The sequence below is a fragment of the Hyla sarda genome, chromosome 4 (assembly GCF_029499605.1).
Source record: "Hyla sarda isolate aHylSar1 chromosome 4, aHylSar1.hap1, whole genome shotgun sequence".
Taxonomy (NCBI): domain Eukaryota; kingdom Metazoa; phylum Chordata; class Amphibia; order Anura; family Hylidae; genus Hyla; species Hyla sarda.
In genome coordinates, this window is record NC_079192.1 from 279,410,428 (window position 1) to 279,430,215 (window position 19,788).

Genomic DNA, 19,788 nt, shown 5'->3' on the forward strand with positions numbered 1-19,788 from the left:
AAGCAAGCAAGTTCCAAAGATATTCAAGCTGTCCTGTAGGCTCAGGGAGCATCAGTGTCGGCGCAAACTCAGTTGACATTTAAATGAAATTAAACACCTATGGCATGAGACCCAGGAGGACCCCACTATTGACACAGAGACATAAAAAAGCAAGACTACATTTTGTGTAAGCCAAAATCCTTCTAAGCAAACGTCTTGTGGACAGATGAGACCAAGATGGAGCTTTTTGGTAAAGCACATCATTCTACTGTTTACAGAAAACTAGGGCTGCACGATATATCGCAAAAGCAATTGAATCGCGATTTTTGCTATTTGCGATATAGCGATACGGCCCCCCGGCAAAACCAGCTGGAGGCACATTGGTAGAAAAAAAACTGAGCTAAGTAAAAGGCCACCTACTCCTGGTCCCTGTAGATGCCGTTGATGCCATTCGTCTCGGTGCAGTCCAATATCTCCTCTGTTTTCCATACAAGTAATAGGACCTTTCCCTTTTCAGCCAATCATTGGCCGCAGCGGTGTCACGTGTGAAGCCAGTGATTGGCTGATGCAGTGGAAATGTGACATAGAAGATTGTGGGGGGGAGGGAAGATTGTGCGGGGGGGGGGGGATTAGACTGGGGGAGATGTAAAATGGGTGGCGGGTATAAAATAGGTGGATAGATGTTAAATGGGGGGGGGGATTTAACCATTTATTATATTGAATCACATATCAAAATCGCAATATTTAGGCCCGTAATCGCACATTTTCCCCATATCATGCAGTCCTACCGAAGACTGAATGAGGCATACAAAGAAAAGAACACAGTACCTACAGTGAAATATGGTGGCGGTTCAATGATGATTTGGGGTGGTTTTGCTGCCTCTGGCACTGGGTGCCTTGAATGTGTGCAAGGCATCATGAAATCTGAGGATTACCAATGGATTTTGGGTCACACTGTACAGCCCAGTGTCAGAAAGCTGGGTTTGCATCAGAGATCTTGGGTCTTCCAGCAGGACAATGACCCCAAACATACATCAAAAAGCACCAGAAATGGATGGCAACAAAGCGCTGGATAGTTCTGAAGGGGCCAGCAATGTGTCCAGATCTAAATGCCATTGAACACCTGTGGAGAGATCTTAAAATTGCTGTTGGGAAAAGGCGCCCTTCCAATAAGAGAGACCTGGAGCAGATTGCAAAGGAAGAGTGGTCCAACATTCCGGCTGAGAGGTGTAAGAAGCTTATTGATGGTTATTGGAAGCGACTGATTTCAGTAATTTTTTTCCAAAGGGTGTGCAACCAAATATTAGGTTAAAGGGGTACTCCGGTGGAAAACTTTATATATATTTTTTTTTTTTTTTACCAACCTGTGCCAGAAAGTTAAACAGATTTGTAAATTACTTCTATTAAAAAATCTTAATCCTTCCTTCCAGCACTTATTAGCTGCTGAATACTACAGAATACATTCTTTTTCTTTTTGGAACACAGAGCTCTCTGCCGACATCACGAGCACGCTGCTCTTTCATGACATCTCTATTCATTTTAAGAACTGTCCAGAGTAGGAGAAAATTCCCATAGCGAACATATGCTGCTCTGGACAGTTCCTAAAATGGATTGATTTATAAAACACCAGAGTACCCCTTTAAGGGTGCCAATAATGCTGTCCAGACCATTTTTGGAGTACGGTGTGACATTATGTCCAATTTGCTGGTCTTCCTCCCTTTTTTGGTTTAGTTCCCATACACACAAGGGGAATAAACATGTGTATAGCAAAAAAGGTGTTACTGCAATCCTTTTTGTGAGAAATACTTAATTTTCTAGAAAAATTTCAGGGGTGCCAACATTTATGCCCATGACTGTATTGTTTATATGGAATTTGGGAAAAGGGGGGTGATTTAATCTTTACACACTATTCCCATTAGGGGACTTTTAGGAGGAATCATTAGTCCTCATACAGATCAATAGTTCCATAGAACTCCATTGATCTGTGTGCTCTGCACTTGATTGATAAAGCCTGGTTAAGCCAGGCTTTATCAATGCGATAGCCGGGACCAGTGGAGGAACAGAGGTAAGCCCCTCCGGCTACCTCAGCAGTGGATTGCCCCATTTTCCCTATTTTACAAAATATTTTATATTGACCAGCAGATATGTCCAAACTAGTAAAATAAAATGTCTGTTCTGTAAAAGTCCAAAATTGCAGTTTTTTGGTCACATCACATTTTGGAAAAAAGCAACAAAAGGGACCAAAATTTCACAAATATGCGAAAGTGATACAGTTAAAACTACAGATTATTGCAGAAAAAATTAGCCATCCTACAGCCCTGTATATATGGAAAAATAAGAAAGTTGTAGGGGGTCAGCAACACAGCAATTATCACAGCCACTTTTTTTTCAGTTTAAAATTTGCTGTGCTTGGGTAATTTTTCCATTGCTTAGACAAAAGCTTTCATAAATTTAACGCGTTAGCACTTTTCACAGCTGAAAATTGACTGTAAAACACGCCAAAAACAGACTATGATAAATCCCCCCCCCCCCCCCTTATGTATAAAACTCAATGTATGCTCCTGCATAACTTCGAAATGGCAGGATATATTTCAATGAAACTTGGTACACATGTTACTTATGTCTGCTACAAACGCAGTAGAGTTAATGCAACCCTAGCCCATCCCTCTTATGTGATGGGCTTCTCTTTTTTTGTCTAAAGTCCCATGTAATTGCAGCTTTTCCTCTCCCACAAGGTTTAGGTGGGATGACCGAGCAATGCGGGGTACTCTGCTAGTGTTCATATAAAAGAAAGCTAATCTGCTGGCTCATCTATGGAATATTTACACAGGGCAGTGGTTGGGAAAGTTGGTTTGTCTGCCTGGTCATCAGCCTATGTAAGGAGGGAAGAGCAGAGAAAGCTGACACATCTGTGCTGTTGAATTTATTCAATAAACAGCAGAAGGACCCCTATATACAAGAGTTGCACAGGCTGCCATGACAAAATTGAAAAAACACATGATTATTTTAGAAAGTTTCTTAAATTTGAACTTAGTTAACAATAAATAAATAAAAATCAGTGTAAAGCTGCCTATAGTCTTTGTTAAATGTCTTAATTTACTGTCTAATGTATGATTAATCTTACTTCCTTGATACTTTAGACTTATACCCAATATCCACAGTTTAAAATGTGCCCTCAAGACACATCTATTCAAGCATACCTATAACATCCACTAAATTGTAAAGTGCTGTGGAATCTGTTAGCGCTATATCAATATTATTATTATTATTATTACTCTCTAGCCTCCAGAAAAAGAAGGTGGCCTACCACGCCATGTCGGGAACAAAACTGAATGTGCCTTGCTGGGATTTCTTTTGGATCTAAAACGGGATTATCAAGATGTCAGAAATGAGATCCCTGAGGAAACCTTATTTAAAGTGTACACTTTTAATTCTGTGAGAAAATCTATGAGCACAGTGTTAAAAAACAATGATGGCAGTTACCGAATGTTCAGTAAGGGTGCCTCTGAGATTCTCCTCAAAAAGTAAGTGTCCTGCTTTGTTTTTGCAACTCTACCCAATGAGAGGTTACATTGAAATTCATGAAACAAGTGAAACATTTGCACAAAATTCGTAAACGTTCTGGGGAGGTAGTTAAAAAATAAATAAATAAAAGACAAACTAGGGCTGTCCATAGCAATCAATTAGAGCTCTGCTTTCATTTCTTGAGGGGGTTATCCAGGGAAGCACAAAGCTAACTTCTTACAAAAACAGCACCACACCTGTCCTCAGGTTGTATGTGATATTACAATGGAGTGGAACTGAGCTGCAATACCACACACAACCTGAGGACAGAGGAGATGAAATTAGCTCTGTTTCAATCCTTGTTTTAACAGCCTATTTTGACCTTAAAGGGGTACTCCGCCCCTGCATCTTATGCCATATGCAAAGGATAGGGGATAAGATGTCAGATCGCGGGGGTCCTGCCGCTGGGACCCCCCCAACCCCGGGATATCAGATGCAACGCCCCGTTATCATTACTGCACAGAGCAAACTCGATCTGTGCGTAATGACCAGCGTTACAGGGGCCGGAGCATTGTGACCTCACAGCTCCGCCTCCTCTTGATGTCACATCCCGCCCCCTTAATGCAAGTCTGTGGGAGGGGGCGGAGCCTTGACGTCACGTTGTCTTCGGCCCCTGTATTGCCCGTCATTACGCACAGAGCGAGTTTGCTCTGTGCATTAATGATAGCAGGGTGCTGCAGCGGAGATCTCGGGGGTCCCCAGCGGCAGGACCCCCATGATTTTACATCTTATCCCCTATCCTTTGGATAGGGGATAAGAGGCTAGGGGTGGATTACCCCTTTAAGGACACAGGCAACTTTCATTTTTATATTTACATTTTTCCTTCCTGTTTTCTAAGACGTAACTTTTATTATTCCATCCAAAGAACCATATGGCTTGTTTTTGTTCAACAAATTGTATTATGACACCTTTCATATTACAGTAAAATGTATGGCGCAAAACAAAAAATATTTATGTGGGAAATTGAAAAGAAAACCGTAATTTTGCAGTTTCTTGGGGGGGGGTATGGGTTTTTTTATTTTTTTTTACACAGTGCACTTTATGGTAAAACTGACATATTTTGTGGACCAATATGATAAAAATAATTTGCATGTTTTTCTATTGTACTACTTTTAAAGAAACTCAGACAGTTTTTTTTCTTTTTTTCTTTTTCTTTTTTTTTTTCTTCTCCACTGGGGACTATATATATTGCAATATACACTGCTCAAAAAAAATTAAGGGAACACTAAGATAACCTATCCTAGATCTGTATGAATGAACTAATCATATGAAATACTTTTGTCTTTACATAGTTGAATGTGTCGACAACAAAATCAAACAAAAAATATCAATGGAAATCAAATTTATCAACCCATGGAGGTCTGGATATGGAGTCACACTCAAAATCATAGTGGAAAACCACACTACAGGCTGATCCAACTTTGGTGTAATGTCCTTAAAACAAGTCAAAATGAGTCTCAGTAGTGTGTGTGGCCTCCACGTGCCCATATGACCTCTTTACAATGCCTGGGCATGCTACTGATGAGGTGGCGGGATGTCCTCCCAGACCTGGACTAAAGCATCCGCCAACTCCTGGACAGTCTGTGGTGCAATGGTGGATGGAGCGAGACATGATGTCCCAGATATGCTCAATTGGATTCAGGTCTGGGGAATGGGCAGGCCAGTCCATAGCATCAATACCTTCCTCTTGCAGGAACTGCTGACACTCGAGCCACATGAGGTCTAGCATTGTCTTGCATTAGGAGGAACCCAGGGCCAACTGCACCAGCATATGGTCTAACAAGGGGTCTGAGGATCTCATCTCGGTACCTAATGGCAGTCAGGTTACCTCCGGCAAGCACATGGAGGGCTGTGCAGCCCCCCAAAGAAATGCCACCCCACTCTATTACTGACCCACTGCCAAAACCAGTCATGCTGGAGGATGTTGCAGGCAGCAGAACGTTCTCCACGGTTTCTCCAGACTCTGTCATGTCTGTCACATCTGCTCAGTGTGAACCTGCTTTCATCTGTGAAGAGCACAGGGCACCAATGGCGAATTTGCAAATCTTGGTGTTCTCTGGCAAATGCCAAATGTTCTGCACTGTGTTGGGCCGTAAGCACAACCCCCACCTGTGGATGTCTGGCCCTCATACCACCCTCATGGAGTCTGTTTCTGTCCATTTGAGTGGACACATGCACATTTGTGGCCTGCTGGAGGTCATTTTGCAGGGCTCTGGCAGTGCTCCTCCTTGTATAAAGGCAGAGGTAGAGGTCCTTCTGCTGGGTTGTTGCCCTCCTGTGGCCTCCTCCACGTCTCCGGATGTACTGGCCTGTCTCCTGGTAGCGCCTCCATGCTCTGGACACTACACTGACAGACACAGCAAACCTTCTTGCCAAAGCTCGCATTGATGTGCCATCCTGGATGAGCTGTACTACCTGAGCCACTTGTGTGGGCTGTAGACTCTGTCTCATGCTACCACTACAGGGGTGTGGAAATAAAAAAAAAAACTACTTGTCCAAGGGACTAAAGCGGAACACAATCTACTTGTCCCTCAAGAAAATCCACTTGTCCTGGCAAATAAAATAATTTCCACCAAAATAGTACGATCCCCCCCACTAGACCACCAGGGATGGATATAAGATCCCTTTAGACACTGCTGACAGCGCTGATCTAATGGTTTAATAGGCGATCGCAGTATGCCAGACTATTAGCGGCGGGAGAGCTGTAGCTCCTTTTACACCCGAGGGAAGCCCAGAAAAGTCTAGATGTAACTTTTTGATCACCTTATAAAAAATTTCTCATATGAAGTGACCAAAAATGAGCAATTCTGGACTATTTTTTATGTTTACACCGTTCACCGTACGGTTTAATTAACATTATATTTTAATAGCCTGGACATTTCCACATGCAGCGATACCACTTATGTTTATTTTTGTACATTATTTTTATTTAAAGGAAACTGTTATTAGGAAAGGGGCTTATTCACATGTATACGCACTTTTTGAAATATTTTAATCACTTTTTTTCAGTCTCAATAGGGACTTATGTTACTGGGGGGGGGGGGGGTGTTCTGCTTCTCCAGTTTATGTGCTGCATTTTGTGTCAGAAAATGCTGGAAGTTGCATTTAGTTACTAGATAACTACAACTCCCAGCATGCACTGATACAGCCTATGGTTGTGTGGGTGTTGCAGCATGTTGCACTGTATAGTACAGTTAAGGTTATTGTGTAACATGCTGGGAGTTGTAGTTTTGGTTTGTGTCAGCTGCAGAGCCATAGTCTGTGTCAAGGAATACTGGGAATTACAGTTAGTAACTACAACACCCAGTATGCCCTGATGCAGCCTATAGCTCTGCAGCTGACCCGAACCAAAACTACAACTCCCAGCATGTTGCACTTTATAGTTCTACAGTTTAGGTTATGCTGGGAGTTGTAGTTTTGGTTTGGGCGTGTTTGTGTGCATCCGTGGGGCTCTTGGTTGGCGGGTGAGTATGAAGGGGGCGGGATTCTGGGGGTGCAATTTAGTGCGGGTGCCACTAAAAATAAATAAAATTAGATGGTACAACTGCCCTAATGCCCGTCTGCTCCTATACAAAACATTTATGCATACACATATACATGCACCAGCCACTGCCCCCATATACATACACACACACACACACACACACACACACACACACACACATACACACACACACACACACACACACACACCCGCCACTGCCCCCCCCCACATCATACATTACATACACACATACACTCACACCATACATATACACCATACATATGCACACATCATACATACACCTGCCGCTGCCCACCCCACATCATACATCACATACATACACATCACACTTAGACATTATACACACATCATACATTACATACACATCACACAGACATCATACATACACACATACACTCACACCATACATATCCACCAGTGTTTCCCAACCAGGGTGCCTCCAGCTGTTGCAAAACTACAACTCCCAGCATGCCCAGGGCATGCTGGGAGTTGTAGTTTTGCAACAGCTGGAGGCACCCTGGTTGGGAAACACTGATATACACCATACATATGCACACATCATACATACACCTGCCTCTGCCCCCCCCATCATACATTACATACACATCACACATACACTCACACCATACATATACAACCACCCTTCCTGCCTCCGCCTGCATTCTTGGCCTCCTCACCTGAGCCGCCATGAGTGGACTTCAGAGCTGTAGTCACCGCCGGTGTGAGGTGAGATTTCCGTCCTCTCCTCTCTCCCCTCCCCCCTGCTCTGTGTTTTCCCCGTGCAAACAAGCAACCTCCCCGTGGTGGATTAGGTCCTGTCTAGACAGAGCCGGGGAGGGGGAGGGATAGAGCTGTGTGCGGGGGATGGAGCTGTGCACGGAGCTGTCAACATCCTCTCTCTCACCCTACTGTGTCTTCTGAGCTGCGTCCTCCATCCTCCGGGAGGGGAGATAAGGGGACTTTGCAGTCGGCTGGAGGCCGCCGCCCCCTCCATACACTCTGAGGCCGGTGTGAGGTGTAGACTTCCATCGGCTCCTGCGCCTCACACCGACATTAAAGAAAAATAAGGGGGAAGTCGGTCTGTCCCTGCTAGCCCGATACAGGGCTAAATCTATAAACAATTCACCTGCCCGGCACCCAAAACTACTTGTCCCGGGCGTCGGGCTATAGGATTTCCACATCCCTGCACTAGAGTGAAAGCACCTCCAGCATTCAAGTGACCAAAACATAAACCAGGAAGCATAGAAACTGAGAAGTGATCTGTGGTCACCACCTGCAGAACTACTCCTTTATTGGGGGTGTCTTGCTAATTGCCTATCATTTTCACCTGTTGTCTGTTCCATTTTCACAACAGCATGTGAAATTGATTGTCAATCAATGTTGCTTCCTGAGTGGACAGTGTGGTTTCAGAAGTGTGATTGACTTGGAGTTACATTGTGGGGTTAGTGTTCCCTTAATTTTTTTTGAGCAGTGTAGATTGTAAATATTTATCAGTGCTATGCAGAGACCCCCGCGATCTCAACTGCAGCAACATGCAATGAACTCTGCTCTGTGCCCGATGACTGACTGACCACAGCCGCCACGCCACCAACTTTTGTTTATGGAGGAGGCTACTTACTAGCAGGCACACCCCATTCCATTGACATGAATGGAGGGGACTTGGTATGACGTCACAAACACGGAAGCTCCAAGCTTCCGTGTTCTGGCCGCTGCCGCTGCTGGCGTGCAGATCGTGGTGGGACCCCTGCAATTAGACATCTTATCCCTTATCCATTGCATAGTGGATAAAATGTTTTTTAGCAAAGTACCCCTTTTAAGGGGATAGTGAGCTGGGGAAAATAAACAGCGCTAATTAGTTGCTATGGGCAAATCAGACAGATTTCATTACTTCCCCAGGCTATTTTGAAATGTAACCTACAAATGTTTGTAATGATGCCCATATTGCTGTCTACATTGTCTGATTCTTATATTGGGAACATAGTTGACTACAGACACACAGGCTGACACAATCTGACAGTTAGGCTGGGTTCACACTACATTTTGTACTTACGATCCTGTATACGGCTGGGAGGAGGGGGGCGGGGCTTAATCGCGGCACCCGCACTCAGCCGTATTCGAGAACCGTATTTAATGCATGTCTATGAGCCGGCCGGAGTGAACCGCAGCCTCCGGTCGGCTGCGTTTTCGGCCGTATGCGGTTTCCCGATCGCAGGCAAAAACGTTGACTCGTTTTTGCCTACGGTCGGGAAATTGCATACGCCCGAAAACGCAGCCGACTGGAGGCTGCTGTTCACTCCGGTCGGCTCATAGACATGCATTAAATACGGTTCCCCTATACGGCTGAGCGCGGGTGCCGCGATTAAGCCCCGCCCCCCTTCTCCCAGCCGTATACGGGACCGTAAGTACAAAACGTAGTGTGAACCCAGCCTTATTGGGTTTCAGGCATGCAATAGAATGCCATTTCCCTTTTTAAGTCATGCTATCCTGTCCTAGTTATAAAAGAATTAATACTTGGGTGTGGCGTGGTGGTTGAGATGAGCGGTCGCACGCTATAGGAACTCCCGCTCCAGTACCTGCATTTTTATCATCCTGAGCTGTATCCTGGAGTCCCTGACACCCATAACTAGTTTTAGGATCCGTAACATGGCCCGATCACCACTATATCTATTTTTTTATCTATAAACACACACACACCCCCCCCCCCCCCCCCTTGACCCCTGTCACAGAAGCTAGCAGCACTCAACTCTCTCAGTTCCTTACCGTGGTGGGATGGGTTTATTTTTTTTAGACTGAGGTATCCAGTGTCTAAACAATACTCCTGTCATACATTGGGTAGAAACGCACTGTCCAGAATTGACCTTTCTTGTGGTAACTTGCTTCTAAAATCTCAGGTCTCGGATGTCTCCTATGAGCCCTGAGCGATTTCAGATCATTCTCCCCTTTTTGCTTGATAGCTCCTTGGCCAATTCTGGAACACCTCGTCGCTGGAAGATCCATCCTTTTTGGTTGGATCTTATTGGTCCTAATGATCATATCCTGGACCAACAAGGCAGCCTGGAGTCATCAGTATATGTTGCATCTTCACGAAAAAGCAAACTGGAAATAATTCTTTACTAAAGTCTTATTTTGAACTCTGGAATCAATCCAATAAACTGTTGGCCTACATAGTGCGCCAGAACTCGTTGACCTCACCAATTCTTAAGCTTAGGGCCTCAGATGGGTCCCTTCTCATAGGTAATGATGATTTGGCTCTGTCTTTCCTCTTTTTATGCACATCTATTTTCCTATGATGATACATTGTTCTTTTTCTCTCTAACCCAACCCAAAAACGACCCCATGTTATTGATTTAATGGACCGCATCGGTTATTTCTCTGGTCTCTTCATTAATTGGACGAAATCGGCAAGGACTGGCCTACTACGATGTGTGGACTTCTGGTGGTGTCTGAGTTTAAATATTTGGGGGCGGATATAAATAGGAGTTTGTCCCTTGATGTGGCTACTAATATATTCTTACCCTTTTACCGTATGTTCAGAAGAAGTTCTGCATATGGGGGGACGCTGCCACTGTTTCTGGCTGCATTCATTTAATAAAACTCATTATTTTGCCTAAGTGCCTTTACGCTTTTTGAACATGCCTCGGTCCCAGTGCCCAAGTGATTTTTAATGCTTTGCACTCTTTTTTGTTTCCTTTTAACTGGGGACCTAATAGACCTAAAATTCGCCTTACTACCCGTCAATGTCCAAAGTCGGAGGCTGATATGTCACTGGCTGACTTCTTCTTATATTATCTGGCTGGTCAACTTGGGTACATCAGACACTGGGTTCTGGATGACCTGATGCCAGATGCCAAACTATCCCTATCTCGCTATGTCCCTCAATTGTCCCTACAGCTTGTCTTAGAGAGTCCAACTATGGGTGGCTGGACCTTCTTGCCCCTTCATAGGCTGTCCATTCAGGTTTGTCGGGCTATGTTTGTACATCATTATATAGATATACCCTCAGATACCCCGCTATGGCATAACCAGAGTTTCACACATCGGAACGGCACTCTTGATCCGGTCTTCTGGCAAAATGCCCTTACATTGTTGATATCTGGATGGCAGTCCTTCGACTTCTGGCAGCACTTGTGCAACCCCCTCCTCCACTTGACCCTTTTTAGTCTGTATATTTGGTTTACTTAATGAGGAGGTGTGAACTCCTCATACTCAAACTTTTTTTTTGAGAGAATCATTGTTCTTGGCTAGGAACGCTGTAGCTCTCCGCTGGATGGACCAGAGACCCACTACTATGGCATGCCCTGATTAATGCTATCATCCCATTCTCACTTGTGTACAAGAACAGGAAATGCCCTGCTATATTTATTCTGGTATGGGGTGCATGGTGCTCTCCTGCCCTGACAATGTTCCTATTCCATGACTAATTCCAGGAGCCTGTAAGAGGCTGATATATATTCCCAATTTTTTCCCCCTTTATTTCCATTATACGGTCTATACTCACATCGTTGCCTGTCCAGTTCATATGTTATTTATGTCCATTGCTCTGTGGTGCAGTACGATGTTGGAAATGCTACAACTTCGGAGATTCCACTAATGTCTGCTGTTCTATATGGCATACCTGCTTAAAAGTTTAACTGTTTAAAAAGTAACTTTTTTTTGTTTCGTGTGATGCAGTTCTATTTCCGTGTAAGACTTGTGGTCTGTTTACCGTTGCTCCCTATTGTAACGCAAATGTGGTCGCACTATGATTGAGCTGGTATTTACTGATTCTGTATGTAACTGCAAGGTTGACGGTTGTTACCTTTTCAATAAAACAAAAAAAAAAAAAATCATACTTTATAACCAGAACTGACGTGCTTCATTACAGATACAGGAGATGTGTTTAGGTTCAGGACAAGATTGCCTAATGCAGGAACCGTCACAGAGAAAAACACTCAAGAATTTCCAGTGAGAAATATTAACAGCATTATACATGCATATTATCCTCCCCCAGCTTCAAGCTAGTGTTGCAACTGTAATCTGGTTGTTAGTCGGGTTATATGTTTTTTAGAGATTATATTTTTAGTAATGCTTGTCTGTTGTTTAACATAATTATACTGTATGAGATAATGTTCTCCCTACTTGTAAGACCCTGACCACATAAAAGCATACGTTCACAAGCCTTCTATGGGTACATTATCCTTTAAGTGTAAATGTAGTTTTACAAGATTTTTATAATCCTGCATGGTTTTGTTAGATTAACCTTCAGATTGGTGAAAGTGATTTTTAATGCTTTCTGCTGATATTGAGCCCCTGAGAGTCCACTCCATGATTCACAGCTATTGATCATTAATGGTAAGCACTGAGTTGCTGCTGCAAACAAGCCTGCAGACTAAAGGGAAGGGAGATTAAAGAGGCTGTACAGTTTAAGTAACCTCATCTCAGCAGTAGTTGCTGAGTAGTGTAACCACTTTTTTCCCTCTTCTGCTGCTGAGATGAATGGAAAAACCTTTATTTACCTTTCAGGAAAGTGCAGACCCTCTGGAGAACACACATCTTGCAGGTACACAGCATTTCCTACTCTCTCCTGCACAGAGCATGTGTTAAGCCCCACCCCACTTCCTATTATCCACCTTGCTGTGTCTGTTACTAAATGTATTTTCTCTAAGAGGCAGTGGACAGCAGATTGCAGGGAAATGAGACTCCTACTGGACAAAGCATTACTGTTTTTTTCTGGAGTAAATTAAGTGATTTAGAAATGCTAGAACTCTCAGGTTAACAGATGGAGGGAAGAGGGTTTCAAATGGCAGTGAGCACATCAGCTGCTGAAGGGCATTCTTTTCTAGACTAAATGGTAACTTGTAACTAAATGGTAGCTCAACAGTATATGTTAAGCCTGTGTGTCCCCTCTAATTATGAGTGGCCTCTAAGCAGCCATCACATGTAACTTGTTTTCCTTGCAGCTAACATTGGTGTGGTATCTGTGGTAACTATAGTAAATTGTATTTTATATATGAGACTATTCAGTACATATGACATTTATTTAAAGTAAACATTTTTTGAACCTTGCTGCCCAAAATCTGGCCAGTTCTGCATGTTTAACCCTTTAAGGACCAGGCCCATTTTGGCCTTAAGGACCAGACCGATTTTATTTTAGCATTTTCGTTTTTTCCTCCTCACATTCTAAAAATCTCTCTTATATTTCCATCCACAGACCCATATGAGGGCTTGTTTTGTGCGTCACCAATTTTAATTTGTAATTACATCACTTATTTTACCTTAAACAGTACAGCGCAACCAAACAAATATTATTTATGTGGGAAAATTGAAAAGAAAACCGCAATTTAGCAAATTTTGGAAGGTTGTGTTTTCACGGTGTACACTTTCCTGTAAAAATATGGGTCAATATGACTAATATATGCTTTTCAATAATTGTACCGCTTAAAAAAAATTCTCAAACCATTTAAAAAAAATTAGGATGTTTGGAATTGCCATATTTTTTACCACCTATAACTTTCTAATTTTTCCGTATATGTGGCGGTAGTAGGGCTAATTTTTTTGCGCCATGATCTGAGCAAAAGTGGTACTAAAAAACTACAGATTTAACTTTTTATAAATTTTTTTTTATTCATTATTTTTGGAATAAAATGTGCCAAAAAAGCAGCAAATTTGGATTTATAAAAATTTTTTTTTTTTTATGTTTACGCCGTTCACCGTACGGGATAACTATCAATATATATTAACAGTTCAGACTTTTACGCAGCAGAGAGCACTGTGGTCATGTCAGCAGAGAGCACTGTATTCCAAAAAGTAAAACATTTCCTCTGTATTATTCAGCAGATAATAAGTACTGGAAGGATTAAGATTTTTTAATAGAAGTAATTTACAATTCTGTTTAACTTTCTGGCACCAGTTGATAAAAAAGTGTTCCACCGGAGTACCCCTTTTAAGGTGTTTTTTTGTTCGCTTCTACTGATATAAACACTTATTTTAATTTGAGCTGCTTATGTATATTTTATGTATTATATATGCACTTTTTTGGGTGCTGACCACCAAAACCATGCTGATTTCCAAGAAGTTTTGAAGTTTGTTTTTTTTCTTGCTGGTTTTTATAACCTAAAACTACTCCCTAAAACAACAACTTATTTGATTTGATTATAAAGGGGCCACACCAATTGATGTTACTGATAAACTATGAGCATTTTATTCCCAGACAGCCCCACATATCCCATATTGAACACGTCCATATCATCCTGCTGCTGACAGATGTTGACATGATATGAATTGAATGCTAGACAAACAATTGGGAGGGGGGGGGGGGGGAGATTTATCAAGTAGCCTTATAGTAGAATTTGTTTTTCTGCCCATAGTAACCAATCCTAGCCCAGCCTTTATTTAACTGGAGCAACATCAGAAATGAAAGCTGAGCTCTGATTGCTCTGGGCAACAAAGAGAATCTTACTATAAAACTGTGTGACAAGGCTTATTCTTTTTATTTATTTTATTAAAAAAATTCTGGTAAAGCACCCGGTAACTCATAGGTATGCTTCTGGTTAGGGTGCATTAATGGCATTGCTGAATAAGAGACAAGTATATAGATATACACATGCATACAATTATCAATGGGAATAAACCTATTGCATTTCCTGTCAGTGAAGTGTCCACCTTTTAAAATGAATAATGTATTATTGATAAATAATCTGATATTTTTGCTTCATGTCTGGTACATATAATATGCATATTGTAATTAATGTAGAGTAAGATTTTTTTTAATTCTCTCTTTAGGTGCTTCAAAATTATCAGTGCAGATGGTGAAGCCAAAGTCTTCAGACCAAGGGATAGAGATGATATGGCTAAAAGAGTGATTGAGCCAATGGCATCCGAAGGCCTAAGAACAATATGTTTGGCTTATAGAGATTTCCCTGCGGGTGAACCTGAGCCTGAATGGGAAAACGAAAATGATATTTTGAGTGGACTTACCTGTATTGCTGTTGTAGGGATTGAAGACCCTGTCAGGCCAGAGGTATGTAAAAAGGAAAAAAATTTGTATAATGTATTACATGTATGGGAAACTAGAGGTTCAACACCTAATTTAAAGTGTACCTGTCATCAACAAAAACATTTTATATAATGTAGATAATGCCATTATATGTATATTTGTAATATACATTGGTTAAAAAATATGTATATTTTTGTCCCTGCATCTATTGCCTGTGTCTCTGTGAGGAGTCCAAATACAGGAAGTGATGGTGGACAAGCGGGGCTCAGACATCAGGATGGTTGACAAGCCAGGAGCCTGCACAGAGCACAGCTTGTCCTGCCCTCACTTCCTGTATTTGGATTTTTCATAGAGACACAGGCAATAGCTGCAGGGATAGCACTTTTTTTTACCCAAAAATATACAAATTTTTTAACCAATGTATGTTGCAAATGTGTTAAAAATATATTTTTGATAACAGGTACACTTTAATTCACAGGTTGAGGTCTTGTCTGAGTAGTTTAAGTACGTTGTTGGTATTGACTATAATAATGCAGCAGATTTTTGCCCCTTTCTCTTTCCCCTAGGTACCAGACGCTATAAGAAAATGCCAGCGTGCCGGTATTACAGTACGTATGGTTACAGGGGACAACATCAACACGGCCCGTGCAATTGCTACAAAATGTGGAATTCTTAACCCTGGAGAAGATTTCTTGTGTGTAGAAGGAAAAGAATTCAATAGGCGAATACGGAATGAAAAAGGAGAAGTAAGCTAGTTTTCTTTGTTACCCCCTTGCCGTGCTGATGTTTCACTTCATTTGCTAATAAATTCCTTCATGTAACAGATTGAGCAAGAACGAATAGACAAAATTTGGCCTAAGCTTCGTGTACTTGCTAGATCGTCTCCAACGGACAAACATACATTAGTGAAAGGTAAGACCTAAGGTTCTGACTTTTCCACAGTGTTACTATGTTTTGGTCTCATTTGTATTTCAATGAAATGTGACTGTGCCCTACAGACCACAGCTTATAAATATCACTTTCCAATAAAGTGTACCTAAAACATATCAAAAGTAGTGACCGCTGGAGTCAAGCTGCTGAGACCCCCACCAATTACTGGAATGAATGGACAGAAACTCTTCCCTGAGTATTGTCCCTTTTAATTTCTGGTTTGTTTTCCTTGGAAAAGAGAGTGCGTGAAGTTTGGACACAGTGAATGTCTCATAGACAAGCGATCAGTGGTGTGTCCCTTCCATCTAGCGATTAGTGGGGGCCTCAGCAGCCTGACCCTCACTGATCACAACTTCTGATGTGTCTATGCCAAAAGTAACCTAAGAGTTTAGTGTTTTCATGCTATATATTGGTGTGCGTTTATACTCGTCACAAAGTTTGTCTTTAGTTTCCTGCACTGACTACAAATATCCTTAACTGCAGGTATAATTGACAGCACGGTCTGTGAGCAAAGGCAAGTGGTAGCAGTTACTGGGGATGGGACCAATGATGGGCCTGCGCTAAAGAAAGCAGACGTTGGCTTTGCTATGGTAAGACTCTGTTCATTTTGTAAAGCTGTTTTTTCAGTTCTTGTCTATTTTAGTGAAATTGAAACCTTTAGATTTGGACCATTTGGTTGCTATGTTGTTACCCTGTTTTTGGTATTGCCTACCCACTTGCAAACAGCAAGCGTTCCCTTTATATCAGATCACATTAAAGTAGTGTCCTGTTGGGATCTCCTGTAGATGAAAACAAAGACTTCAATCACCTGACTTACTAAGACAGCACAAACCATGCAATGCATTTTTTTTCACAGCAGGGCTAAAAAGCTCTGTTCTACAAGAGAGACTTTCTTTACATTAGTAAAGAGAACATGATAAATATAAACTTTTCCTGTGTTATGCATTTTTATACAGTAAATATAGTTGCCAAAGTGGCACGACTGGTTGCATCAGATTTGTATTATATTGCCAGGCTTTAATGTAAAGCCACAATGCAGTGCAAACCAAGGAGTTTTCTTTTCTTTTCTCGAACGGATGTTATTGTGTACATCATGTGATAGACATATAATGTTAGCTGATAATGTCATTTTAGATTAATGTATAAATGTGTTGTATTGTATGACATGCAGCAAAGTAGATTATTTTTGTCAGAAACCTATAGGCTTAAAGAAAGCTGGTTGTGCTACTGTAGCTGTACCCAATATATTAATGATCTTTTTTGCGGTCGTTCAGCAGCTGCTTTTTTTCATTAGAAGGCCCTATTCCGTGGGTGTCATTTAGGGCAACGCTCTGTTTTTTCTCTTACTGCATCAAGCCCCATGCATTTTATATTGTGCCTCTTAGTCTTGTTATCACACAAGAGATGTCATTACAGCTTCAGACTTCTGTTGCACTGTATCTATTTCAAGGTGATCTTTGTGTTGCAAACTGTTATGTGGTCATTTGTAACTTGGCTGGATTGCATTTCTAAGTCATTGTTCCTCCAGAATGACATTTGGTGACTTAGATTTGGTTTTTATGGTCCTGACTGGAAAACTTAATGAAAGTGTACATTATATCATTATAATCTGCATATAAACATGTATTGGCAGATTGATTTAAAGAGGACCTTAGTATAATTAGTGTATAGAAAAAAAAGTGGACGCTTTGTACTGCTTAGGCCTCTTTCATATTGCCGTTGGGCTCCACTATATAGAGTTCTGTCGACAATTCTGTCAAATTGACAGATTACTGGATAAAAAAAAAAAAAAAAAAAAATATTTTTTCTCTCTCCGCTAAAGTATTGGAGCCCCAACAGGCCTTAATCAAGTGAATGAGGTCTGTTGGGGCCCGGCAGTATCCTTTTGGGCTCCGACCAATTGCAAAGTCCGTTCTGCACAAGAAGAATAAAAGCTGAACGGACCTTCAATAGGATGGATGCAAACGGCAATATGAACTCAGCCTAAGATAACAAAGTGAAGTGCGGAGACTGCCAAAAGACAGAAAGGAAATTCCCAACTATCAAGTAGCGAGACTGCTTCAGTGTAAAAATAGGTGTTCAAGAGTTGCCAGAATGCTGGGTGTGGATAGGACAGGCACCTAGAGGGCAACCCCCCACCAGTGTTCGATGTGATGACTGTAGCCAGGGGCGTGTATTCAGTGCTGGACGTGTCCTCGAGAGGTCTTAGCACAGCCAGTGCTGAATACACTTCCCTGAACATTAAATATGCTCACCCCTCAGTTACAGTCATCACACAGCCCATATTATGATAATGGATCCTGGTTCTCTGACAGATTATCCATACTGCCAGATGGGCTACAAAGCCCTATAAATCAGGATTTTTGATGCAAAACAAAAAAGTATGTAATTAGCCCTCAAAACTGTATAAGGAATACACAAACCCATGTATTTATAGTGACCATGGGTCCCCTTTTTAGAGTACGTTTACACATACAGGATCCTGCAAACTTGATGTGCAGGTTTTTCTGTTGCAGTTTTCAATATAAACTAAATGACTGAGCTCAGCTTCTAATCGGCAGTAACAAATCCTGCGCATGATCCTGTACGTGTGAAAGTACCTTTAAGCTGTAGGTATACAACCCTTATGCGCACAGACATCTTATGTAACATTAATGACCTTTGCTCACAATTTTCTTATAAATTCAGTGTAGGTTACTTCAGAACATGCTTGGGTCTGGTAAGTCAAACTTCCAGGGAGTAGTCATTTTTAATTGACCTGCGATTATTGGGTGGAGCTGTAAGATGAACCCTACTGCTGGAATTCTAGATGTATTTATGCATATGCTACTCATTAATGATCCGTCTTATTACAGTCTTTTCTTTTGTAAAGTTTGTCATCTTTTGGGTTTGATTAATGTGACTGTATTGATTAGAGTCTGAGATCCAGTTGACAGCAGTTTGCATCTTCAGAGCTGTAATCCTCTGGTGTAAGGATTGTCAGGCAGTGATAAAATAGGACTGCTCATTACTGCCTCAGATTTCTTCTCTGAAAATTTAATAAAATGAAAAGGGGTTTTTTACTTTGGAAAACCTCTATCCATACACCCGGTTAGATCTTAAATTGATGGTTTAGGTGATGCACTCCTCCTCCCTTTTTTTTATTTTTTTTTTTTGGACAACCATGAACTCTGATTTCACATGTAGGATCAGAGTGGATTTTCACTGTCTTGTTCCTTATGTATTCAATAGAAAATAAATTTAAAATCTCTGATGTAATATTACAGGGCTGTGTACACTGGAAGCATTGCTTCTACAGTGCTATACAGCAACACAGATACATCCTCTCCCCTCTACTTTTATTTTTTCCCCTTTTTTTTCTGCTTCCAAAAAATCAGCTTCTAGAATGGACTGTACGGTTTGACAGGTGCCATTTTAAAGGGTTTTCTTATAAGGCAAATGTAATAATCTAATATGAAGGTATGTAGAAAATACACAAGTGCACTCACCACAGCAGCAGCTTCAAACGCTGCTTTATTGAAGACATCCAGGTACAGGCAACAAGAGTGCAGGGGGACGGCAGGGAAGGGAGGTAGTCTCGGGCTACGGAACAGTCTCGCGCACAGCTGCTGAGGAGCCTTAAGAAGCGCAGCTGTGCGCGAGACTGTTCCGTAGCCTGAAACGACCTCCCTTCCCTGCACTCTTTCCATCTGTACCTGGATGTCTTCAATAAAGCCGTGTTTGAAGCGGCCGCTGTGGTGAGTGCACTTGTTACTGCTATAGACGGTCATATCAGAACTCCATGCACGTTTGTTACACCACTCAGCAGTGCCAGGTGTATTTCTCTACATACCGT

General features: G+C 41.8%; 1 protein-coding gene across 10 annotated transcripts in view; it reads left to right on the plus strand.

Moving 5' to 3' along the window:
• ATP2B1 (ATPase plasma membrane Ca2+ transporting 1) overlaps positions 1-19,788 on the plus strand; it is a 143,272-nt gene that overhangs the window by 107,046 nt on the left and 16,438 nt on the right. For all 10 annotated transcript variants that reach the window (XM_056574360.1, XM_056574359.1, XM_056574358.1 and 7 more), the window contains 5 exons: positions 3,262-3,503; positions 14,810-15,047; positions 15,590-15,769; positions 15,848-15,935; positions 16,437-16,543. In XM_056574360.1, the coding sequence (XP_056430335.1) occupies positions 3,262-3,503; positions 14,810-15,047; positions 15,590-15,769; positions 15,848-15,935; positions 16,437-16,543 (855 nt within the window). The remainder of the gene's footprint in view (positions 1-3,261; positions 3,504-14,809; positions 15,048-15,589; positions 15,770-15,847; positions 15,936-16,436; positions 16,544-19,788) is intronic.